The 27,613-nt window shown below is 41.8% G+C and overlaps 1 protein-coding gene across 1 annotated transcript in view; it reads left to right on the forward strand.

Annotated features, from left to right (window-relative positions):
• NECAB2 (N-terminal EF-hand calcium binding protein 2) overlaps positions 1-27,613 on the forward strand; it is a 274,581-nt gene that overhangs the window by 205,813 nt on the left and 41,155 nt on the right. The window contains exons 6-7 of the mRNA XM_067551854.1: positions 7,429-7,565; positions 22,133-22,251. Coding sequence (XP_067407955.1) covers positions 7,429-7,565; positions 22,133-22,251 — 256 coding nt within the window. The remainder of the gene's footprint in view (positions 1-7,428; positions 7,566-22,132; positions 22,252-27,613) is intronic.

The raw sequence follows: 27,613 nt of genomic DNA on the forward strand, positions 1-27,613 counted from the left end.
AAAAATTCAACAGCTCTTTAAAATGTTGACTAGAACTGGTATCCATTGAGTTACCCACAAGTATTTATTCCAAGAATACCTTGAATGTCTTCCATAGGGTTGCTTTAATACTGTGTGGCATACTGCATGTGAGGTTGGATAACCCAGTGGTTTCCTTGCTATTGTCAGTTTGTGCCAAGACTGCACAAAAAGGAGGAATAGTCTTGTGGTAAAGGTATTAGACGGGTTCAGGAGATGTGGGTTCAAATCCTGATTTTGCCACAGGCTTCCTGTGTGACCTTGGACAAATCGTGAGGGACCAGATTTTCAAGAGAGCTCAGCTCCCATTTAGGCATCTACATAAGGACAGATTTTCTTGGGGCTCACCACCCAGCATGTTGTGACACTTTATGACAAGGTTTTCAAAGGAATCTGTTCACTTTCTTAGGTGTCTAAGTTGGGAGGCGAGTTCTTCTGAAAACTTGGCTCCGATTGTGGATCTTGAGATCTTCTGAAAATTCCAGCCTTAATCTCTCTCTGCAGGTGTTGATAATCCTTTCTCCTCATCCCTTTTGTTGATTTTTAAACTCTCTGAGGTGTGGACTCTTTCTTACTGTATATAGTACTTAGTGCAATGGGGCCTGTATCTTGATTGGGTCCTTTTAGGTACTAATACAAATATGAATGCCTTTTAATGGGCCGCCAAATGCTGCATTCATAGCACCTGTAAATTTTGTGCATTTCTGCAAAGTTGCAGTCAATTTGGAGGTGGGCTGGCCTGCACTTCTTATCAATTAGATAAGGCTGGAGACAGTGTTATTTAGTCACTGTATTCGAGATTAATGTTATGATGCTTCAAATTTACCTTAATCTTGGGAACATCTGGAATGACTCTTTTCTATAGTACCTCAAATACATTGGCTAGTAGTAACCAAAGACTATCAAAAAAGGCTGGAAGTTTGAAGATAATTTCCTAATAGAGAGTAGATTGAAAGAAGAGGACAGAGGTCTGAGGCAACTTTACTTCAATTATAAAATGGTGCTGCTAAAACAAAAACATCTTGGAAGTTTGTCAAGAGCAAACAGTCTTGCCATTTGGTGATATTGGCTTCAAATACATCTTCTCAGAGGCAGTTGGGCAAGAGATAAAAGGCCGAGAAGCTTAAAGGGCAGAGAGACCGGAGGAGATCAGAGAGGCTCCCCAAAGGAAGATATTCTAATATGTTAGCAGCAGCCCAAGGAAATAAATTACTGTAGTTTTATTTCGAGTTGGATGACATTTAGAGATTATTTAGGGTTTCCAACTCTCAGAACCTAAAATACGCACAGGAGAGGGGTGGCTAACTGAATCAGACCCTTAGAAATGAGGATAGGTTTCTGACTGAGGGACATTTAGGTAGCTTTTATTTAGTAAATTTATATATTGGTGTATTTTCTTGCGCTGCGTCATAGTTACTTAATTGCTATTAATGCAGACAAGTTAGTCTGCTAACTATATTTTCTATGCCTTATATTGATGCATGTATGGGCTAGCGCATGGGATGGGTGCTTACAGATATCTGATTTACATATTGAAAAAAGAGCTAAGATTTTTTTCAGACAGGGCATCTGAATATCGTTTCCATTTACAGTACTTTAATGAGAACTGGTCATCCAATTGTTTGGGCAGTTGTGAAAATCGCATCATAAATAGATGTACTGGTGTCTTATTGCACAGACCTTTTTCCTAGGAGATCTGACTCAAAGCCCACTGGTTTGTGTGCGTGTAATCCTTGTCATTTGTGAACATCATCAAACCACCTGACAGTCTGGCAGCATTTGTAGTGTCTGCTGAAATGGAGACCATCCCTTGGACAAGATCGGATCAGAGATTGTCTTTAGTCCTGTTTCAACAATGGAGACGGGAGGGCTGGAGCTGGTGACATATTCATTTACAGAAGACAAAAGGCACGGCTCTCTCTGCCAAGAGCCCTCATCTCTGGAATACTTTTCCCCTTAATCTATACTGGAGTCCTCCTTGTGACGAATGGTCACATGGATGATCTTTCACCCCTCTGCATCTCCTTGTGACAGGCTCTAGAAGGAGGTCAGGAGAAGATTCTAAAGGGCAGGGCATTCTAGGCTGTGGGAGCTGGCTCTGGCACTGCTTCCCAGACTGCTAGCTATCCCGCTGTAAAACAAAATCCTGGTAGAGGCAAGCCACTGGAGCTCTGCTGTGAGGTTAACTAGGCAAGGTCAACTTCCAGCTGGTGGGGTTGGTGTTGACCTTGCCGAGTCTCCATTAAGGTTTTATAGTGGGACAGCTAATGTGTGTCAGTTATCCTGCTGTTAACACATGCTTCAGCTCCTTCACTTCAAAAATATACATTCTTTTAAAGAAAAGTAAAAATCCGAGTGTGTTGGAGCACCTTTTTTTGCCGTGATGATAGCCTTAGATACCCACAGGAGAGGCACATTAGGGTAAGTGCTAAAGAGAAAGCTGATCAATAGAAGAGAGGCATTCTATGGTAATGGGGGTTGTGTAATTATCTAAGATGGTCCGCAGTCAGGATGACAGTGAAGGGATACGCAGGGATTTAAAAGTATCTTGTTTCCAAACTGCACTAATGTAAATCTTCCAGTTTTATAAGTGACGTACACTGAGTTCTTGATTCTTCAGCTGAGACTGGGTGCCAGTTGTGGTGGTTGGTGGTTTTTTATGATGAGGATACTTGTTCACTGGGGACTAAAGTGAAACCACTAAACAACCTTCAGATTGTAACACCGCTGGCACCAGCAGCTTGGTCTGGATTCAGACCAGCAGCCTAACAACACAGCACTCCACAGCCTTTCAAGTGTCCCCAGAGCCAGCCATTCATCCGTTTGAATCAAGTATTTAAATACTTACCGGTTGAACTAGTGGAGATTATTTTTACTGTCCAATGTGTTCTCATCCAGTCAGTTCTAATGTTATTGAACTCAAATGATGTGCTAGTGTTTCATATTATCTTAACAAGGCAATAACACTATGCCAGAGATGCCAATGTCATAAAATAGTGACATTTAAGTCCTGGAAAGTAATTATTTTCAAAGTTCAGTCGATTTTTAAATTAATGAATAATAAAACTCCTTGCTAAACTTAATCCTTCTTCAGCTTCTTCACTTCAAAAATATAAATTCTTTTAAAGAAAAGTAAAAATCCAAGTGTGTTGGAGCACTTTTCTGGAAATGCCAAGCTGTCATCTTCAGGCAACTAAGAAATCAACAGGTCACGTAGAAACAGATCAGGAACTAGATCCTGTCTGAGCGATCCAGATTTTCAGAAATGCTCCCACACAATTGCAAGCCTAATGATTTTCATGGAAATTGAATGTTTTTGGTGTTCACAAATAGTCATTTGTGTCCAACTGGTGATTTGTGCATTCAGATGAACAATTTTGCTGTGCAATTACGATAGCTCTACATGGATATTAGGGACTTAATTTGGGGTACTATTACACAGTCATTTATAAAAACGTGTCCCTATATTTTGTTTCTGATGTGCCCGTCCCTGTCATACTGAAATCAATTATTGTTCTGTATTCTCAGCTTAACTATATCAGTTTGAAGTCAACCTTAGATTATATGTAAAATTGTTCCCATGTAGACAAAGCCTTAACTTGAGCCACATCTTTTTAACCTATGATCCAGTTTCCCTCAGGCCTTCTCTGCATGGGAAACCTTTTTGAATAACCTAATGTGTGAATTTAAATTGATATAGTTGTACTGGTATAACACTCCCTTCCCTCAATGTGGACGCTGATTCTGAGATGAGAGAGCCTTTATGTGGTTTATCTTATGTTGTATGGGAAGAGGTTTAAACTAGACGCCCAGAAAAGCCACTCTTATCCTGAATGAGTGTCCACCCGTTGGTGGGGATGCAAGCTGTGTGTTGTTAATACATGGATAACAGTGTCTGTATAACTGGTAAAGCTTTCATGTGCAGACAAGGCCTCAGCCACTGAGTCAGCTGGAAGACTGCTGAGAAAGTGATGTGGAGATGTCATCAGTATGCCAAGTAGCCTTTCACATTCTCTCCCAGCAATCCTACATACATTGTCTAATAGAGGTGATAGGATTGAGTCCTACGTGACTGTAAGGGGGAGATCCCAGAGGGAGAGGGGAGCAGCAGCCATCCATCATCCTCTGGAATTTCTCTGACAAAAATAAGTGAAGCTAGCAGAATGCAACTGGATCCACTCTTGCTGTTAGCAGACCCTCTGATCAGAGGCTGAAAGACATTGCTGGTTTCAGTTTGATACGTATGGATGTCTGCCCTTTGTCTATGGCCATGAGAACCTCATCTACTAGCCAGTAAAGCTCAGATGTAAACATTATAATTAGCAGCTGCTTTTAACAGTGTGCCTGGACTTGGAGCTTTTTGCAGGCTGTTCCAAAAATATCTATATTATAGTGTGTGCAGAGGTGAAAAAAATAACCCAGTACTGCAGTCGAGTTGGCTGAGTGGAAGAACAACTATGGTCAGGGCAAAACTGGCACCACTGGACAGGGTGATCTTTGGGGGTTTATAGAGAAAAACCAAAAATCTATTCAGATGCGCAGGAAGACTGATTTTGAGCTTCAACATTTACATTGCTCAACTGTTCATCACATGTTTGGGTACTAAGCAATAACAGCTATTGCCTTGCATTTTTAAAGCGTCTGACTGGTATAGCAGTTTCTATTTGAAGTTTAGCATCTTGGACCATAATACTTAATTACTCTCGAAAGCTTCTGAAATTTGAGTTTTGAGTTATGGCTGGTGTGGTCGAATATTTTGCGTTTACTTCTCATTCACTGCTACTGGATGTTATCCAGCCCTCAGTGTTAACAGAAAAAGTTGATTCTTTTGCCTTTAATTTTCTTTGACTTTCCTTTCTGATGAGCTGTTTTAGACACCAAAATCAAAGAAACAAGACAGCATTTTGGAGAGGAGAAATAAAACCAATATCTGACATGCTTTTGTCAATTCAGTGAATCCTTCTCAACACAGTATGCATGGAACCAAGTAGTGATTCTTCTGGAGGGAAGGGACTGCTTCTTTATTTATATGAATGTACGGTGCCTAGCACTCAATGGAGCTTTGGTCTCAGTTGGGGTCTCGAAGTACTAACATAATACACACCAATAGATGATTTATTATTTGTAACAATATCGCAATTCCTACGTTTCTAATCTTGGATTTCCACACGGTAAAGTAGCATTGTATGTACTTTCCATTTTAAGAAGAGTATAACTCCTGGTGAAAATGAGAGTTTTTAAATGTTGGTTAAAGTGTAGCTGTGATTTTAGATGATGCCTTCCTTTGTAAGAACATGCTTCTGCTGACATCCACATGTCCTCTTTGAGAGAAAGCCTAGTGCTCAAAGTCCTGTTGAACCAGCATGACCTTGTGGAACAGCCACAGCAATGTATGTACAGCACGTGTGTAGTAGGGGACAGTATTTACAACCCCAAAAATTCAGAAATGATGAGTCAGACCCACTAAAATTATTAGATTGGTCCCAAAATCATGACTCATAGACATTAAGGTCAGAAGGGACCATTATGATCATTATAATCAGACCTCCCAATCTTACTCATTCATCCCATCTGACCCTTTCCTCTAACTGTCTTATTGATAATCAGATTTTGACCACAATAAAGGTGTTATGGGAGCAGAGAGACACAACAACTATACACAGAGAATAACCTGGTTCCCAGAGGCCCCTCACTCTGTCCCCTGCCAGGAACTAGAAGATCAAGAACTCTGAGTTTATTTGGGGTAAATGGGGGGATGAAGCAATTTATATTCGCAGGCCGAGACCTTATATGTCAAATGTCAGATCAAAGCAGATTAATACAGATGGGTTGGAATCCCTTTGAGAAAGGAGGCATTTTTATACTGGAAATGGCGACACTCGTAACTATATCTGCACTGCCAGTGTGCCACTGAGAGAAGTGATTATTGCCAGGGGGAGAAGATGCAGACGGTTATACACATATTTGAATCAAATTGGAGTGATCCATGGCATACTACTGCAAGCCTATAAATCACTGTTCAAAAGGGCAGGGGAATTACTGCCCCAAATCCATTCAAAGGATTCAATGCTTGTGAGTGCTGTCTTGTGCAGCACCCCTTTCCCAGCAGTGCCTATCTGCATTGTAATAAACCAATCAGTTTCCCAGGGCTACAAGTTAATAGTTGCATTGTCGTCTTGCTCTCCGTCCCAATTAACAAACAGGAGAGGAGGGGGCTTCTGCTCTTTCCAGGACTAATGCTGTCTCCATTGTACAGCCCTAGTAACCAGGCTGTGCACTAGGGAAATTCACCAGGGGAAGAAGAGTGCTTCCCATCCCAGGTCTCAAGATAGCTTCAGACAGAACAGCTTCAAGCTGCTGCTGCAGCCTCAGGGCTACTCTAGCTCAGTCGTTTCTATGGCTGCAGGATGCCCCTTTGAGGAAGGGCAAAGGTACTGGGCCCTCCCCTACCTGGGTTTGATGCTGGGACAAGAAATACTGCTGAAGTTTTTCTCTGTGCACAAGTAGGTTTGCACATCTAGCATGGGCTTCCAAAGACTTGCCCGGGGCATAGGAGCCACATGGGTCTCTCAACCATCAGGGCAATTGCAGAAGGCAAAGAATGAGGAATCCACAGCTGTATTTGGGAAGGCTATTGTACCAATTCAGATAACTGCTAATCAGATGGTTGCATGGGTTAGAGGGGGAAGGCAAAGGAAAAATGTCTTGATCGAAGTAGCACCCAGAAATTACTGTTTTCACACACAGCAGTCAGGTACTTGGAGATGCAATATCAATATACCCAGCTCCTCAAATAGAGTACGTTTCCTGGGTACATTCAGTAATTTTAGTAAAGAAAAACATGAAGAAGACTCTAGGTCACCTTTTCCATTTTTATTTTAAACAGGTCATTAAGTTATTTCACAATTTCAGCATATGACAAGCATAAATCAGCCTTTCTCTCTCTCTTTCTCTCTCTCTCTCTCTCTCTCTCTTCCTTTCCAACCCTGTAATGAAGCTACCATTGAAGCTATCGTATAGCAATCTATTTTACTGTGAACTTTCCACTCCCAGTATTACATTTGGGCCGCCCTTCAGCATTCATAAGGATGAATTTTCTGCAAGCCAGTGCCACATTTTGAGATGCGCAAAGGGAGCTCTAGCAAAATATTGCTATAACCAGAGCCTGAGATGAAAGGGTTACACTGTGACTATGTGGACTCCTCTGTGAGCTCTCACCCCACCACTTAGATGGAAATTGTTGAGCGTGCTCATTCGTTCCATTTCTGTCCAGTCAGAGAAGGTGCGCCTAGAGTTTCCATGTGAGACTGGAGAAGGGAGCAGCATTCCTGGTGGCCAGTTTCTACAGCTGCTTTTTTCCCCCGAAGTAGATGGCACTTTATCACAGAGCTCTGTGCCTTTCATTTTCAGGTGTATGAAAGAGGGACCAACGTGGACCAGTTTGTGACCCGTTTCCTGTTGAAGGAGACTGCCAACCAGATCCAGTCTCTGCTGAGCTCAGTGGAGAGTGCTGTTGATGCCATTGATGAGCAAACCAAGCAGATCAAGTCAGTGATATCTTCTTGTCTTCTGCATTCTGCTGCTCTAACAGATGAATGTGTTCTGTTTTTTAACCAGCCTTTTTTACTACCATGCTGCTGCTGAGGAATGTTTATGTATTCTGTGTCTTGAACTGGTGTTGCCATCTTTCTCAAACACCTTTTACTTTATGGTGTACCATTGAACAAGCAGGCAAGTGAAACTAGATGCTCAAACTAGAAATAGAAAACAGTTTTAGTTGTGATGAGTTGGAAATATCCTTCAAAGAGTGAAAACTGAGACATTCACCCTGGCAGTGGGCCACCACCAGGACTAGCCACCACTTAAGGCCTCAGGGTGATTCTTCCCAGTGTGCTAGGGAGAACAGCATGTCCTCTTCTCCATGGGTGGCCAGAGATGGGGGCATGTCCTCACTGTCTCACTCCACCTCTTTCAAGCTGGCTTGTGTCCCAGCATCTGAGACAGTCCCTGAGCTCAGGACAGCAAAGAGATTGCAATGGACAGACCCCTGTATTGGGGGGAAGAATGAAAAAAAGAGAGTGTCATGATCTGCCAAATTCTGGCCATAAGAATTGCATGCAAACACTGACCTGTGCAAGGTAGCTTGTTTTGGGGTTGTTGGACTGTGCACATTGGCTTGAAAATTTAGAGCTGCTGATGAGGAATGCACTGCAGGCATTAATCTTCCATAAGAAAAAAAATAGCAATGAAGCAGCTGCTAACACAGAATTGAATGTCACCTGCAAAGAAGTGTAATAAAAATGCAGGTCATGTCACCTCATCTGCCTTGACAACATCCTTTGCAGGCTGTTTTATAGATAAGTAATCGTTTTTTAAAACACCTCAGGAACCCCAAACTAAACCTCGTCCTACCTTCCTCTCTGCTTTCCTGCCCCCTTGCAAATACTGACTTATTCATCTTGGAAAACTCTGGAGTTAAGACTAACTTCCAATGGCTATAAAATTTAACAATCTGCAATTTCTGGGAGTGCAGCCCAATATCAATTATACTTTGCTGACTACTCTCAAGTTTTCAGGTAGCTTCCCTAGCAAAACAATGCTGTACCATGAAAAGTAATGAATAACCTTGCAACATCTCTTTAAATTTCTCGTATTCGTCTTACACTCTCTTTATTGCCATTGGCTCAAAGCACCTCAACAACATTACAATCTTCAAATAGCCATTCCTGGTATTGTCTCCACACCTCTTAATTCCATCCTTTTCCCTTCCCGTTTAAAACAATTTTGGATCTCCATGTTCTGGCAAGTTCAGGCACTTCAGGTATGGCCTGGTTTACACTTAAACATTCTGCCAACTGAGGTATGTTACTTAGAAGTGTGATTCTCCTCTGCCCCTCCCCCCCCCCCAGCATAGTTATGCAGGTGAAAGCCCTCGTACAAACTGCAGGTTTGCCAGTATAGCTGTGTCCACACCAGGAGCGCTCCCCCAGTATAGTATACTGGCAAAGCATGTAACCTTGCGCTCTACAGCCTTAGGCCTTGTCTACACTGAAAAAGTTTTCTGCTATAACCCTCCTAGCGTAGACACAGCGCAAAAAAAGCAAAGTTCTCCAAGCAAAATAAGCTCTACCAGTGGTATAACTGCACCTACACTTAGTGGCCTTTGCTTGCTGATCACAGACCTGTCCAGCATACCTATGCCAACAGAAGTCAGTAGATAGACATAGCCTTACTGTATGTGCAATTTGATATAAACTAATTGCTGTGTATCTATGAGTTAGCTGGGCCGGGGCCTGGCAAATATAAATAACTTCAAGCTCAGTGTAATTACTCGTATGGAGGAAGTTACTCATGTGCATGTTTACAGGATCTGGGCCTTAATTTGCAAAGCAGCCTGAAGGGGAGAACGCTATTTCTGAGATAAGTATTACCTCATTTTTCTTTCTTTCTCTCCTCCAGCTCTCATGCTTGAGGACTCTTGTAGTCTTCCCAGTTATTGCATGCACTTCACACTGCTCTCAAAACCTCTTCATGGTTACTTTGTGCAACGGTGCTTTGTGCTATTTATCACTTTCCATTTTTCTTTTCTAAGAAGTTTCTCTTCGAAAAACCAACATTCATCGAATCTTCACCAGTTTGGAGACCTCAAGTATTTTCTCCTAACACACTCATAAGTGTGTCTCTCTCGCTGCTTCTATTTTTGGCCCCATTCTCTGAGACCTAGCAGTTTTGCCCTAGTTCCTTGCCCTCTTTTCACTTCCCTTCCATTCCCGCCCTTCGTTTCTACTCCAGAGAGTCAGAATTTGACACTCGAGTTATATTTAAAAATGTCTGTCATTTTTGTGAGATTGTTTGGTCATCGACTAAAGTTGGAAATTGTTATGCCATAGGGGTAGCTTTTAAGTGGGAAATTGTCTGAGCTGTCTTCCTTCTGTTGCATAGCTATCCATTATGGGCATTCTGCACCTTCCTCCCAAACATCTACTACAGGCCACTGTTGGATACTAGGGCCAAAATAGCCATTGGTCTGACCCCATCTGCATTTCCTGTGTTCCAGTGTTTCTTTATTGCCAAGCAAATGTAGTCACATGAAAGACTCAACTAATAAAAGTAAATATTAGTACTTATCTAGTGCTTTGTCTCTTCAGTGCGCTATACAAATATTTAATTCAGTTATCCCAAAATACTTCAGTGAGTGTTCACAGCTGGAATAGCCTATGCTGACTTGCCCACAGCTATCCAGCAAGTCATCAGTGGATCCAAAATTAGAATCAGGAATTCCTGGCTCCTTGCTATAATATGGTGCGTCTTTCGAGCCATTTTGGGTGTTATAGATGTGCATAAAGGAAAGCTGGGATATTTCTACCCATTCATTTTAGCAGCTAAGATGCCTCCGGATCCCTTAAATGTATCAGAAGAGGCCTTTTGAGGGATCAGAAGGGAGCAAATTGATAGATAGGATCAAATGACCATTTCTTTTTTGATGTTGCAATGGAAGAGGGTTTGGGCAAAGATGTGAGAAGCAGACAGTTCTGGATCTTTCTAGAAGAGGATAAGAAAAGGGCAAACCCTCCAGGAACCAGCCTTTATTTGTTTTAGCACAAATTACACTACTTACAACCTTTAGCAAAGGGTTTATTTCGAAGAGTAACATACAGATACTGAACCAGATGCTCAGCTGGGGTAAATCAACATAGCTCCAGCTGAAAACAGTGGTATAAGAGTCATAATGTGTTATACACTGTACAAATACAAACAGTAAGTGGCAATCTGTGCCCCAAAGAACTTACAATCTAAATAGACAAGACCAACACAGGGTGAGAGGAGAAATATGGGCATGTGCGTGTAGGGAAATAGCACATCCTCTTGTTCTCCATTCTCACAAGGTCTGACTTTTGTGGATTCTCGCTGAACAAACACTTAAACTTGCACTATATCTTATTTTATGAATGGGGAAACTGAGGCATAGAGATGCAATGGCTTTTCCAAGGTCACATAACTCATCATGGCTCTGTCACTGACTTGCACTACAGAGAACAGTAAAGCCTTCTTCAATGAAAACACCCCCCACTCCCCATTTTCTTTGCTATATTCTTGTCTTCTGACCCATTGGACATCAAAATTACTGCAAAGCAGTGTTATGAACTGTACATAGTGTATGGGAATCACTTGCACTATTGCTAAAATGCAGCTGCCTTTCTCAGGCTCCCTTATGCTCAATTAACTGCAGTGGGCCAAATTAAGATGTGGTACATGTGATGGAGTAAATTATATGTAGGTGCGTGGGGTGTGAGTTTAGGAGATTCAAGTCTAAACAGTACCTGTACACTGGAGCTTGAAGGCGTCATTTCCAGCTCAAGGAGACGTACCTATGCTAACGCCGATCCAGCTAGCACACTAAAAATAGATGTGTAGCTATGGCAGCATAAGTGGTGAGAAGGAACTGGCTGTCCCGAACATAGCATCTGGGTGGCATTTGTGCTTGAGACATCTAGCCCCTTGCACTGCTGTAGCTACAATGGTCTTCTTAGCCAGTAGATCTCCTTGAGCTGGAAATTGTACCACCCAGCTCCAGTGCAGATGTACCCTAAGTAAATCTAGATGGACTCTAGGAGCCTACCTGGGCGTGACATACACTTGAGGGTGGCAGAAGAAGGTGGTAAGTTACACTTTGTTAGACAGCCTCTAGGTTTTCCTTGGGCTCACCTGGACTCCATTAGGTTCTCCTTTAAATCTTGCCTGGTAACTCTCAACTCAGCATTATTTATTAACTTCTAAAACTTCTACCTAGTATCTGTGCTTGTACCAACCCCCCTGCCAGAACACCAAGGCTGCATTTCATTCCAGAAATCACAGCATTTCTTTTCCTCTGCCCTGACCTCTGGTCTTATGAAGTGCTAATAAATATGCTCCAATGTAAAACTGGAAGAAGGGACAGTTATCTGAGGCACTGTATAAGTCATGGAGAGGGGGTGGAGGAAAAGAGGCCAAGGACATTGTGCTGGCAGCACTGAATGGTACTGATACCCTGCAAATTCCTTTTCAATGCAGCACATGGCTGGATTGGGCCATAAAAAAGTGACTCCTAAGTCCTTGGCAGGAGTTTTTCATAATTTGCATAGCACACTCTCTGTCCTGACAGTAAAAGGTGGAGGAAAGGAAGGGTTTCAGGTTTTTTTGTTTTTTTTTTTAAATGAGTAAAGACAAATATAAGGGCTACCCAAAAGCACAGCCCCGGATCTTGACATAGTCCCTGCGTGTCAATATCATGCATCTCCATGGACTAATGAGGTCACTTACTGTAACCAAAACAGGTTGCCATAGAAACAGTATAGGGGAAATGAGAAGCTCTTTTCTCCTGATATGTATGAAAACCAGCAGGGTGAGGTGTTGGTGGGATAGATTTTTTTTCAATCTGTTGAAGATTTATAGGGTAAGAAAGACTGAAATACTCTTTCAAACATTTTAAATGAGACCGCTTTTAGCTTTAATTTTAAAGCCGTGAAATTGCACTTTAATAAAATAAATGTGTTTTAAAACTCCTGCTTTATTTTCCCCATTTAATTTGTGAGCAATATTTATGCCAAAGTAAATTTATCAGTAATTGAGATATTTCCAGTTGCAGTCATCCTCTGCCAACTATTACTCTGAATACACTACTAAATCAGTGTAAGAAATGTAAGAGCCAAAAGGATATTGGGCCAATTTCATCTCTCCTGCAGCATCCTCTGAAATCATTTCTGTATTCCAGGGATGTATTTGTCCTTGTGAATTTCTCTGCACATGGGCAGTTATCTCTTCATATTTGGTCTCCCAATGAAGTTTAGTACTTGAACTGCAATCCAGATGGATTTGTAATGCCAGGATTCCACGTGTGGATAAATAATACAGAGGAAATGATCCAAATGTGAAGGGCAATATTTTCCTCTTGTATCCCCATGGAGCTTCCTTTGCATGTAGAGAGAGCAGAGCAGAATAGCTAAGTCAAGGTTCACAATGATGACCAGAGGGTAGCATCTTGTTCTAAGTTTCCAATTCTTTGAATTACTTGGAAAAATACAGTTAATGCTCATGGATGTTGAAAGTATAAATACTCCCTAGTTTACCTTTCACTTCTTGGCCCTTTTGGTTGCCTGACTTCGGGTGTACAAATGTGCACATATCACCTGATTTTTTTTAGAGAACCTGCAGCTCCTGTTAACTTGAATGGAAGCTACGAGTGCTTAGCACCTCTGACAATCTGGCCACTACTTAGCCCAACACAACCTTACGTATGTTCCCAAATTTGGGATCTGCACTGGCACATGTGAGAGAGCAGAGGAGATGCATGTGTGATCATACACAGATACATGCCTGCCTTCTAACTGAACAATAGATAGGCACTTTGACTGTAACCAACAGGCCCTGTCTTTTAATCAGTACATGTTCTTGTCTCAGGAATAAGCGCATTGATGATTTGGCGGATCAGAATGGGAGTCTCCAGCAAGGTGACAAACACCTTATGACTAAAAGAGCTTAAAGTCAATCTCACTCATTGTAGAAACGTGACGCAGCAGCATTTCCATGCCTGGTTGCCTTCAATTAATAGAAGATATTATTTAATTTTTCGCTCTTCTTATGGTTTTTAATGTAAATATGCCACATACTAGCACCAACCGAGATGAAAACTGGCTTTGTGATGTTCTCCAGCACATTCTGTCATCATGCTGGCAATGTATCAGATGCTGCAAATTAAAACAAGAGGACCTGCTGGGTTCAGAATGCTAGAAGAAAGGCTCTTGCAATTTTGGAAGCAGTGCAGTTTGGGGGACATGGTCGTTCAGAAACTGATTTTCCTGTGCTTTGGGTAACAAACTTCTGGGCTACATTTTCTGTTGTTTTGCTAGTCTATCCCCTACCCCTTTTTGTGTCTTTCCTCCTTCACAACAGCCCCACTCTCACCAGTAAGAAGCTGGTCCCAGATAAGAGTCTAGCAGTAAGAAACAAAATGTCAGTGTTGCTCCTTTTTCTCATGCTATCTTGCTGATGTGATTTTCATTTTGCAGTTGCTCTCAGGGTCCGACTGCAACATATGTCCATCAAATTGCTTACTAGGTAGGATAGAGAAGTCTTGCACTTGCAGACAGACTTGTTGCATCACCTCCTTTGGTGTTTGGAGGGAAAGTAGGTTTGCATGTCTGCCCAGTAACTTTCTTTGTAAATGTACTGCTGTTGTAGAGGGTGTCCAAATTAATAGCTTTGGAAAATGAAATCCTCTAATTAGTTACAAAAACAGATACAGCATAGTCAATGGCAGGGCCACAGTTCTCCCTGCCAGTGTGCCTAGCTTTACGTGTAAGTTAGAGCAGCTATTCCCTTTTACACCCGGCTATGCATGGCTCCAGGGGGTTGTTCTGGCAGCTAGATACAGTATCACTTGACTGGAGGGAGGCTCCAGCCCTGTGCACTGCCTGCTAACCACACCACCTGTACTAGCAGCTGGGAAGGGGATGAGGAGCTGGTGCTGTGTCCTGGGCCACCAGAGGATTGCCCTACATCCAGAGAAGTGTCAGGGAGCCTGCTCTACCAGGCTGAAGGCAGCTTTATGTCAAGAGACTGGCACAAGGAGACTTGACTAGGGTTACCATACGTCCAGGTTTTCCTGGACGTGTCCTCTATTTTGGTAGTCTGCACTCCGTCAGGGTGGATTTTTCAAATAAGAGGAAATGTTTGGGATTTTTCCTTGCGGAGCAGACGTTGCAGCTCAAAGAACTGTCTCCACTCCCCAGTTGGTTCCTCCCCTGCATCTGCAGTTGCTGGATCCCTCCCACCCCGCCCGGTAAGCAGAGCAGCCAAGTGCCTCTCAGCCAGTCTGCTTGCTCTGGTGGCGGGCCTCAGAGCCCCTCCGGTGGGGGGGTGGGGTGACAAGGCCAGGCCCCAGCTCCTCGCCCTGGGGAGAGGGAGAGTCCCGTAGGGAGACACTGACTGATGGGCTAGTGCTGCGTCTCGGGCCTGCACCAGCCACCCTGCCACCGTGACAGGAAGCGCGACCCTGCCCCCCACCTCGAGAGTGAGGCTGTAGGTATCCCCTCCAGCACTCCCCCAAATACTCCCTCCCAGTATGCACACATCCCTCCATCACCCCCTGAAGATCCCCTCCCAGTACGCCCACCCTTCCAGCTCACCCTCCTTACCCTGATAGTGTGCTCTATTGGAAACTTGAAAAACAGTAATTCTAGACTTGACAGGCATGAGACTCAGGTCCTAGATATGACAGATTGTAGCATTCTCTACTGTTCCTTTTCTCATTTGTTTGACAAAAGTTTTCTATCATCTCGACACTTATATGTGTGAAGCTTTCTTTCATGCTGACTTCTTGATCTCTCATGCATTCTGCCCCTACTAGCTTCTCCATTCCAAGTCAGTAACATGAAATATTTGGCAGTTGCACCAGAGATTTAAACTAATCTGTCTTCTGCTTTTGGAGCAAAACTCTATCCCCAAGAATGCTGAAAATACACACCTGCTAATTACCAAAAGCCCACAGCCTCGCTTGGACTTTCAGCAAATGGGTTATAGTTTCAGATTTCTTTAAGCCTCATTGGATTTGCAAACTACTTTGCTAATATGAGTAAGTCTCCAGTTGAGCAATGCTGTTCAGAATTCAGACAACAAAAGATGTGTGCACACAACAGAAAGTGTAGTTGCCTGAGCTTAGGTAGCTCAGATGATATCTTGCAACATTTTCCAGGTCAGGTGAGAACATTGTTAATTTGCAATGATTAAGAACAGAATTCCTCTCTGTGTTTTGAAAGCTACTTAATGGCCTTCAGCAAAGCTTTTTATAATGCACAATATGAAATTGTGGGGTAAACATGAGAGCTCAGTGGATACAATGATGAGGAAATGAGATTTCAGATGGTGCAATCAGAGATCACCAAAGACATTATTTTAATTTATATGCCAGTGTTGGAGCCCCATATGTAATGTTATTTTCTTATTGTTGTGTGCTAAGGAGATTTCAATAATAACACAAAAAGCTGAGTAAATTGTCTCACTATTCTGTATAAAGTCAGAGATGATCTAAAAATTATATAAATAGAGGGTTCTAAAATGAAGTACAACAGGAAATATACCAGGAGAGACACATCATTATGCATTTAAAAAAAATCATGGTCTCTTCTTATATAATATCCCGCATATTGCAAAGGTATTATTCAATGACTGACCGTGGAATTATTCAACACACTGTAATCATGTGTATCTCTCTTGGTATCCTTGCCACTGTTCTCTATTTTCAACTAGTGTCTGCTTTTTGGGGCCATCTGTCAGATGCTTTTGTCATCCCCCTATAGAAAACGTGAAATATCAAGGATCCTGGCTGTTCTCAGGGACAATTGCAGACTGGAAATTGATCCCTTGACAGTTATCTCTGCTGCCTGTCAGGTTGTATTCCCTCTTACAGACGAACAGCTTCATGGTGGCAGTAGACCATTATCAGTTGAAATATCCACAATGGCCTGGGTGTTTCATTTTATGATGTACTAATTTCAGTGTATGGTGCATGCATTTCAATTACACTATGGCTAGAATTTTAAAAAGAGCTCTGCTCCCATTTAGGGACCAAAATAAGTGGCCATATTTTGATCCTGTTGAATGCTGAGTTCTGGTGACACTCTGACCATAAGTATCATAATGGGAGACGCTGGATGTTCAGCACTTCAAAATCTACTCATTGGTTAGTTATTTAAGACTGAGCTGAGCTCTGTTGAAAATCTGGCCCGGATTGTGCAGGCTGAGCAGTTGAAAATTTGGCACATGATCTACGCTGCATATGACCAGACAATATCAATTGTATCTCGAACAGCCTCGCATAGAGATCACTTTAAATATTTGCCAGGTTAATTAATAGGAGGATAGAGAGTGAGCATTTAGTGTCTCTTTGAAGAATTATGAGACACTGTTGCCCAAAGTTAATTGCATATCTTTGTATTTCCAGCTAGTAGTTCATCTGATTGTCTTTAGTGGACATTCATCTCAATGAAAACTCCCATCTAGCCCTCAAATTGCAGTACAATGCCAACTTCAATATTTTTACTTACAGGTCTATATTAATTACTGCATGTCATTCTGAAACAATATACACGTTTCTGGTGCTTCTCTCTAGCTGGTCTTTCCTTAATGCTCTTTAGTAGTAGCAAATCCTGTCTTTCAAACATGCTAAATGTTTTCCATGTTGTTCGTTCATATAGCATGAATTGCTAAATCTTCCTCAGGATGCACACTGTACATACATTTGTACAGCTTTAATAAGTGTTTTAGATTTAATAAAAGTGAATTCTGTAATCTGAGGTATAAAAGTAGGCTAAATGACGATAATGACTTTTGGACACACAAGTATTATGCAACCCATCTTACAAGGTGTTGCATAGGTTTATGGCCATTGCCTTCAGCAGTGGAACATGTAACTAACCTCAATTGCATTTCAGTGCTTTTTTTCTGTTGGTTTCAGTTTATTTTATTTTATTGTTTGTTTTTTTTTAATTTATTTTAGGAGAAGAAAGGGAAAGTTTATAGGATTACATTGAAACATACTGTACATTTTGCCACTTTTGTAAATAAGAAAAATCAATTCATAGAGAAAGAAAAGACATGCATGCATTGTTTATGAACTAAAATAACATATTTGTCTAGAATCATGGACACTAGTCTATTCAATTCTTGCCTTTAACTAAAAAGAGCGTGATAGGTTTGCCAGTGATTTCATCCCTGTGCAATTGCTGCCATTGTGCAAACCATAGCTGATTCTCATGTTGTTTAATACATTGTCTCACAATTACCAGCCCACTCTGAGTGATGTAAATGTCCTTGTCTGTCTGCATTTAGCCCCCCCAGATGATTGCAGAACTGGTCACAGACATAAAACACATAGAGCAGATAAAGGAGCAGCGTAGGAAAAGGAGGGACAAGATTAAATCTTTGTACGGAGTGAATTGTATGAGTGCTAATACTTTTTAGTAGAGATTGAGGTAGGGGAAGAGGAGATAACCAAACCAGCGGTTCTCAGACTGTGGTCCACAGAACCGTTGCTGATACAGAGAGGAGAGCTGGGAGGTCACATGACTCGGAAGCGGGAGACCCCTAGGGGGTCTGGCATACTGAAGCAGTGTCTCCTAGAGACCATTCCATAGCACTGGGCCATAGCACCAATCCTGTGGATCCCTTTACAAGTGAGAGCAAGGCAGCTGATCTGTTTGTGGAAAGGGACAGGGAGCCAGGATGTGAGGGGGAAAACTGACAGCACCAAAGCAGCAATCAGGGGGAGAATACTTTATTGACTGAAAGTTGAAGAGATGGGAGAGGAGATTAGGAGGCCGTCTAGGTACGGGAGAACCAAGGTGTTATCCAGTTTTGGCAGTAGAGAAGGAGGAGGGGAAAGATGATATAAAAGGAGCGGTAACCAGACCCGGGAGCCTTGGTGGGAGGGGAGGTCAGAGAAAACTCTGGGGCTGAGTGTTCAAGAAGCACAACAAGAAGGCACAGGGGAAGATAAAGTTCCCACTCTGTAATAGATAGCAAGAGCCACTATATTTGTAAGAGTATGCTTAGATAACATAGTCAGAAACTGTGACACTGGACTCTAGAGGGCCACGCTGAGATTGCTCAGTTAGGGTAAACACCAAAGAATGGGGCAGGCAATCCCCAAAACTGGTGGTTACAGCTAATAATTAGATTCACCAATCCAGCAACAAAATAGCTTCTACAATGCCTTACTGGTTACCCAGAGCCAAAAACACAGTTCCTTTAAAGCAATCCAGCCCTTTGGCTTCCACCCAGACTTCAGGCTGGCAGGGCCTGGGAGTGCTGTGGAAGCACCAAACTTGGCCGCCTGAGGTAGGCAGAACCTTTTAATCCATCCCCCACCAGGGACAGGCCAGCCCTTCCTTCTGGATATGGTTTCCTCAAGAGCTCATCAGTGGTTCATCTGCAGTAGGTCAGCCAGGGCAGTGGGTGGAAAGAGGCGTGTTGCACTCCCTTCGCCAGGCAGAGAGTAAATGGAGAGGTCCCAGAAGTGAACCACCCACACATACGCCAGAAGAAAACATGATTGTTGTGGGGTAGAGAGCAAGCCAAAGTCTGTCCTCAAATGTACAGGCACTATTCCATTAACAGGACGTCAGTCAAAATGCTGGAGCCAGGAATAGCGATGTAAAAATGCTGCTCATTGGTGGGGTCCCAGAATGGTTATGGAACCCTTCCCCTCTCTCCCCCGCAATGCCATTTTACTGACGTTTTTCAGAGCAGGAGAGCACATGAAGAGAAAGCAATTTGCTTGAAAGCAGCACTGTGGATATTGCTAATTCTCAACATATTTAACGTGACAGGAAAACATTTTGGAGCCAATGTGTGGGCTCTTGCAATATATGCTAATTCTGACTTGAATGAGTGTGCCCACGCTGTCACTTGTGAGCTGAGTTTACACAACTCCCTTCCATAAACTATGGGCCAGTGTTAATATTTAGGCTCTCTTTCATAGTTGAAGCTCTTGGAATTTGTTCTTTTTGTCCTACAAACAGTGGAAACATTTGTTCGCAACGTTTTTGACCAACTACGTTCATATTATTCTGCCAGGATGTATCAGCCCTAGTTCCGAGCATGGTGTTCAGCTGCTATATTTTATCTAATCAATATTGAAATGATGTTATTTCTTTGTATTACAGTAGTACCCGGAGGCCACTAATGAGATGTGCTAGGCATTGTACAAACACATTAGGGAGACTTCAGTAAATGTACAGTCTAAACAGACAAGACAGACCAAGGGTTGAGAGAAAAGAAGTATTCCTCTCCACATTTTGCAGACGGGTAACATGCATGCAAAAATTAAGTCACTTGCCCATGCCAAGGACGCAAGAAGTCTGTGGCAGAATAGAATCCAAAGCGTCTGAGTCCAATCCATTGGCCAGATGACTGTACCGCCCACAGGAGGTGGATATATTTTTTTTTTTGTATGGTGTCGCCTTTGAAGAGCCAGACTTCTAAACTGGACGTCGTGGATCAGGACAGTAATGAGTGGAAGAGAGTAAATTGTGGGGAAAAAATTACCATAAATATTGATTAGTTCTCAAATGGCAATGTCAGGGCAACCCATCAGATTTGATTCCCTCAAACATTCAAGCGGTCAAGCTTTACATACTCATGAAAAGCTCTTTGTGAGCATGAATATTCTAGGTGCTGCATTTAGGATGGTAATTGTTCTATGCGTGTTAGTTACTGAAGTTATCCAATCAGGGAACAAAAGCAATTTCACATAGCCTAGGCAACTAACCAGCTGGGCACAATTTTTGTAATGTGAATATTATATATTTTCAATTAACGTTAACCAGCTATTCATATAGGGGGAAAATTCCAAAAGAAATCTATGAATAAGTTGGAATCACAGATACTCTGAGAATTTCAGGGACATGTCACGAACAGGAAAGAAGGGTAAAATCTGACAAATGAACCACAGGGTCTGTTCAGAAAATAATTATTCTGCTGTTGCCTGACTTTTCAGCAAAGTTGTTTTTTTTAAAAAAAAATCACAAATTCAAACTTCCTGATGACTATATCTCAGATAAGTGATGAGTTTGTCTCATGGTGTCATGGATTATTCATTGATTGTCAGTATTGAGACAACAACTTTAACATTTTCACAGATTTCAGTACAAATATTTGTCTATTTCAAAAGTTCCTGTCATCCATTCCAGGGAGCAGAAATGGTACCAAATTGCTCAATCACCACCACCACCACCAAGAAATGCTGACTAGTTAAAATATGTGCAGTTTGAACAGCGAGTAGGCAAAGAAAGATAGAAGCTATTCAGCGAGTATACATGAATAATGAATGCATTTACAACTGGAATCGATTCTGAATTATTTATTACTCAGAAAAAATGGGCCGAATTTGTAATGAAAATTATTCAAAATAAATAGTTCAAGAAGCTCTACTTATCAAGCACAGCCTGATATTCAAATGGACTTCCCATTGAAAGCAAATATTTGCCATCAGCAAAGTTGAGTGTTTGTATGATTACACTAATTTTATAAATCACCATTTAGATGTGCGTTTTAGGGCAATAACAAAAATTCAATTAATTATATTGAGTTCATTTACTTTGCAGTGAGTCTGATAAAAGATTTAGATCCCAAAAAGTGAATTCTGAAGCCATTTATTTTAATTCTTTTGCATTCTCTGTGTCCCTAATAGAATTTTTTTTCTCCATCTCACATAGAATTTACAACTTCTTGTAATGATTCCTAAAAGCCACATGACTTTCATGACCTTCATCTAAGTCCATATAGTATAAAGGAATATGCATTTCCTATGTGCTGGTTAAGGCTGCTTTTTTGAAATGTGTGTGCCTCTAGAGATGACTCAAACGGTAAATTCCCCACAATAGCTGATGTGATATTGTTTCTTGTAAATGTTATAAGCTAGCCATCCCAGAGGTCTACTCTTCAGAGTAAGGGAGGGAAACCCAAAATGCACCTCGTGCTTTGTGGAGGTTGCACATAGGTGGAGGCAGAGGGGATTGCTTCTTCATTGCTGCAGCAGCTAGCAATACATCTCTTGCTTGTTTTGTTTTGCTTGTCTTTTTTCTCAAGTTTCTGCCTGGGTGATGAAGGGCAAAGTGGTGGGCAGGCTGACTTTCAGCTAATTTGGTTGGATGAGTCTGTTTTGTCTTTTCTACCTCAGTCCCTAAGGGGTGGATGTGGTGGTCACATTGCTGTGTATGGGCCCTGAAATGTCTGCAATATTAAAAGATAAAGGTGGGATTTTCAAAAGTGCTTAGCACTGCTCTAACTTTGCTCTCAATGCAGTCAATGGGAGTTGTACTGTGGACTTCAAAGGGAGCAGAGTTAGACTGCTGCTGTGCACTTGTGAAAATACCATAATTCACTTGACACTGACTTTGCAGCCAGATGGAGGAAGCAAGGAAACGTTTATGTGCTGAGGCCATGTCCTGTCACTGTTCAGCCAGGAGTGCCATGGCAAATGTTAGAAACATATTTTCTGAATAAAGGGAGGTGACCGCTTACCTAGAGTGTGTTCTATTGTCAGCTCTTTAATTATCTGCATGTTCTTGAATTGCAGACACTACCACAGTAAATCTGGCCATGGTGTAATGGATACTTGGTATGACAACCCTGTGCCTAGTTATTCCCCCAATAACAGAATCATGACCAAGGAGCACAGGAAAAGCTTCCAGACTGGTGAGTGTTCTATATGTTTTTTGCATTTTTGATACTTTGTAGTATGGGTCTGTGGAAGGGCCAGACTCACTGCTAACCCACCCCTTCATGGCTGGGTGTGCTGTCGGCATTTCTCTGGTTGGTACCTACAGCACGGAAGGGAGTCCTAATACTCGCACCACATGTAATTCAAAGAGCTTGGGCTTGGATCCGCTCTAATTTTCCTAGGGTTGAGCAAGAAGCTGAATTAATTAATATATAACTGATCTTATTAACACCCTATACGGCATCAACAACGTGTTCTCATCTGCACCCCAATTGCTCCCAGCAATACTTTTCAGCAGATGCATCCTATATTTACATTTAGTCTAGTATCTATATGACCGTTCCAAGTTAGTTTATCAAACAAAACTCCTAGGAAAGTAAAATTTGGAACTACCTGTACTTTTTCTGTATAGAGATATAGGTTCCATTCTTCCCCAATCTTCCTTTTTGTGAAATTTCTTTTAGCCAGTGAGAATTTAAACTCCCAGGTGTCTCCCCATTCTGAAATCTCTCTGAGCACCTCATGGGTTCTCTCCACAACTATCTTAAATCTTCTGTGTTTGGCCCATTATAGCACAGTCATCTGCAAATAGAGATATAGCTGTTCTTGCTCGTATGCTCTCTGGGAGATCATTAATCATAAGGTTAAACAGGGCTGGGCTAACAACACCACTTCCCTGTGGAGTGCCATTAGTAAGTTTATAAATACTTGACAAAGCTGCCCCCACTCTGACTTGTATGGTTCTATCACATAAAAAGTCTCTTATCCACCAGAACATTCTTCCTTTTATTCCAATTGTTATTACAGCAAGCCTCCCCTACTCCTGGGGGAATTCTGCGCCGAAACATGAAAAATTCTGCACACAATATTTTAAAATTCTGAAACCTTCTGCATATTTTATTTGTCAGAATAACACAATATAACATGTCTTGACTATCCCTATAAAATCGGGATAGCTGGTCATCCAATTTCTATTACTCCAGTTTTCAAGATCATCCAGATCTTTGTTAATGATCTGGAGGATGGGGTGGATTGCACTCCTAGCAAGTTTGCAGATGACACTAAGCTGGAGGGAGTGTTAGATAAGCTGGAGAGTAGAGAGAGAATACAGAGTGACCTAGAGAAATTGGAGGATTGGGCCAAAAAAATCTGAGGTTCAACATGTGCAGAGTCCTGCATTTAGGACGGAAGAATCCCGTGCACTGCTGCAGACTGGAGACCAACTGGCTAAACAGCAGTTCTGCAGAAAAGGACCTGGGGCTTACAGTGGACAAGAAGCTGGATATGAGTCAACAGTGTGCACTTATTACCAAGAAGGCTACCAGCATATTGGGCTGCATTAGTAGGAGCATTGCCAGCAGATCAAGGGAAGTGATTATTCCCCTCTATTTGGCACTGGTGAGGCCACATCTGGAGTACTGTGTCCAGTTTGGGCCCCCCACTACAGAAAGGATGTGAACAAATTGGAGAGAGTCCAGCGGAGGGCAACAAAAATGATTAGGGGCCTGGAGCACAAGACTTATGAGGAGAGGCTGAGGGAACCAGGCTTGTTAAGTCTGCAGAAGAAAAGAATGAGGGGGGATTTGATAAACCTCTAAGGATGGAGATTCCACCACCTCCCTGAGTAACCCATTCCAGTGCTTCACCACCCTCCTAGTGAAAAACTTTTTCCTAATATCCAACCTAGACCTCCCCCACTGCAACTTGAGACCATTGCTCCTAGTTCTAGCTGAAAGGATGTTTCAGGGAGGATGGAGCTAGGCCGTTCTCAGTGGTAGTAGATGACAGAACTAGGAGCAATGGTCTCAAGTTGCAGTGGGGGAGGTCTAGGTTGGATATTAGGAAAAAGTTTTTCCCTAGGAGGGTGGTGAAGCACTGGAATGGGTTACTCAGGGAGGTGGTGGAATCTCCATCCTTAGAGGTTTATAAGGCCCAGCTTGACACAAAGCCCTGGCTAGGATGATTTAGTTGGGGTTGGCCCTGCTTTGAGCAGGGGGTTGGACTAGATGACCTCCAACCCTAGTCTTCTATGATTCTATGAATTATAATCATGCCAGTTTAAATTATTTTGGTAATTGATTTAAACTACAATACAGAAGAAAGTCACAATAAGTAAGTAAAATAGATCTTGAGCTTGTAATCTAGTTCCTGTGTGCCACTCTGGCACAAGAAAAAAAAGCCAGAAAGCTCATAGATCTTCCTAGCTGAGTATTCTCTTGGTAAGGAAGAGAGCCTGATTACCATCCTGTGCCATTCCCTACGTAGGAAACAAGCTGGCATGGGGAAAGGAGCATAGTCAGAGCATGCCACACTCTTGCCATCCCCAGCTGAAGATGACCTATTGGGGACCCACTAGCTGGCATATTTTGGAGTAACAGGCCCCGGCCCTTTGCTCCTTAACCAACCATAACTAATGTACAGATTATTTTAAATCAAGCATGTGCTTGACCAGAAAGATGTCTTCTATCACTATAAAGGTCAGTAAAGTTAAGGTATCAGCAAAAGTGCCTCAGGATGATCTCTGCTATTCTTTGATGGTGCACAGAGAGGAATAACACATGCAGGGATTCAGGTGGACTGCTGATCTGGCAGGAGAATGGGAGTGGGCGGGGAGCATGGGAGGAAACCCCTAACCCCCCTTTGTCTAATAGTAACGTAGCTTGGTTTGACCCTTTATTTCTAGTTATTAGTCAACAAATATGTGCAGCCATACATTCAATATTACGTCATACACAACTGAAGAGCAAGTGAGGGCTGGGGAATCAAACTCATGCTTTATATTGGCTACTGAGCATCTCCAGGAAGCTCAGGAGAAAACAGTTCATGGAACATATTTTGATAGGAAAATTTTTCACTCTTAAAATTTAGACCAGCTCTAACCACTAAAGCACCATAAGCATTCATAAGGCTACACTGTCATTTACAATAAGGCTCCTTTACACCATTCTGACAATGTAAAGGAGCCTTAAAACTTTTACACCTGTTTTATGCTCCTGGGAGAATTCACTAACAACAATGGGAACAACTAAGCAGGCAGGCTGCTACATTATGCCCTGCCTGAGGGGACAGAGCCTACCTCATGCCTACCTCCAAACATCCCAAGGTCCTGTCCCTCCACTTCGGGTGCAATGCAATAGCGAACAAGAGGGACAGTGTCTGGCTTGCTGCATGCCAGCCCTGCTCCATGCTGATTTACATCTCCACCGGCTGCGCTGGGCTGCCAGAGAGGGGCGCGTGACTGTTCTTGCAGTTTCTCTTTGCTTCACTCAGAAGTCATTTTTCGGCAGGGATGCAAAGAAATCTGTGGACGACATGAATTTTGTGCCCGCATAGTGGTGCCGAATTCCCTCAGGAGTGTTCCTTCCATAGCATGTCATATGCTTTTTCAATGTCCAGAAAGACAGCTAATGTAAACCCTCTGTTCCTTGAGATTTTTTGTATTTCGGTTTCTCATCTTACAATATGGTCAACTGTGCATCTTCCTTTTCTGAAACCACTTTGCACACAGTTTATAATTTCACTTTTTCCCCAAATATGCTACTAATCTCTCATTTATCATTCTTTCCATAATTTTGCCACGCGTGATGTGAGGACAATAGGTTTATATGCATCGGGTTTTGTGCATAATTTACCAGGATTTCCTATAAGTATAACCACCTCTTGATTCTGCCAGTATACACCTTTATCCCATGTATTCATACATAATTTCAATAAAACTCTTAAACTCTCTTCTGGTAGGGTGCTTAAGCATTGCATTACTTATGCTATCTTTACCTGGAACTGTAGTTTTACTTTTGTTAATAGCTGTTTTGAGTTCCTGTATGCTGAAAGTTTTATTCAGTGCATTGTCTTTATTTTCTATCCAGCCATGTAACTTTTTCAAACTCTTTTGCTAAAATGTCCTCTTTTCCTAAGTTAGAACTTTCAACTTTATCATTTGCTACAAGACCAGGTATGTATTTGTTTTTACTCCATATTCCATTCATTCTTGTAACTTGTTCATCTCTCTATGAAACTTAAGAATCTTTGTTCATTTTTTCACAATACTTTCTCCAACTCTCTTTTTTGACCTTTCTAAGAATTCTTTCTACCACTGCTTTATATCTTTTATAATTAATTATGTTCTTGCTATTGTTTGTTTGTATGCCTTATTTCTTTCTTTAATTGCTGCTTTACAATCTTCATTCCACCAGGGAATGGATTTCTGAGTTTGTGGCAGTTTGATTTCTTACGTATAGCTAGGTTGGCTGCTGCTACAACTCACTTTATTATATTATCATGAAATTTCTCTAGATTATAATTTATGCAGTTGGTACATAGAAACTCTGCACACTTACTCTTAAAAAGTTCCCAATTTGCTTTTCTAAGGCTCCAGGTAGGAATTCCTTCAGTGTGTTCAACACTAGCATGGCACTTACATGTAATTTAGCATAAGGAAGTGATCACTTTCCACTCCATCTTCTTTATCAATTTCCCAGCTACATTTACTTGTTGCAATTCCCAGACCTAAACATGAAACTGTTCCATCCACTGAATTAAACCTAGCAGATAGTTGAGCATTGATCAATGCTAGGGTTGTGCATGTCAATGAACTGTTTCAAGCATTTGCCGTTATAATCAGTTTTCCTTCCTCATAATTCATTATGTCTATTAAGGTCTCCGCAAACAATATACAGGCCTTTGACACCCTTACCTAAGTCTTCCAGTTCTACATTGTCTTTTAGGGCTACTCAGAGTAACTCTGAGCATCTGGTCTTCTCGTTCAGTTATTTTGCCCTATTAGAATCCAAACAGTCCAGAGATGAAGAATTTTTCCTGGTGTCCATATTTATAGCTTTTCCTCACAGAAAACAAGCTGACAGGGTAACTATCTACATGGGCTGTTTCTTTGAGGGTTGAGAGAAAGGAGTGCATTTAGAGTCTTCATGATAGGAGTATATACAATATAAAGGTTTGCTATTACATTATAACAGGATACTGATAAGCAAAAACCATTCATACAGCATCCCTTTGATTTTCATGAAGTTTAAACATCAAATACATTCTTATACATTTAACAATCATTTTGATCTATATTAATACACACGTGAATTGGCATGACTTCCAGCTATGCATTTGTAAGTGTCCAGTGAGGCCTGGGGCTTTGACATGAGATGGTACCTGGTCAGCCAGTGGCAAAGTCTGATTACATCATATCCTGGAAGTCTAAATATAATTTCTCTGACTTACTATGTTTCTTGTACACATATCACATCAGGTTTGTTTTCCATTTCAAATGCTGTTTTCTTTAACTCCTGACCATGTGTTTTTAAACAATGTCTGTTAAAGCAGAAAAAC

This window comes from Emydura macquarii, unplaced genomic scaffold, assembly GCF_026122565.2.
Source record: "Emydura macquarii macquarii isolate MOO-44397 ecotype Brisbane River unplaced genomic scaffold, CSIRO-AGI_Emac_v2 contig_295, whole genome shotgun sequence".
In the NCBI taxonomy this organism is placed as follows: domain Eukaryota; kingdom Metazoa; phylum Chordata; order Testudines; family Chelidae; genus Emydura; species Emydura macquarii.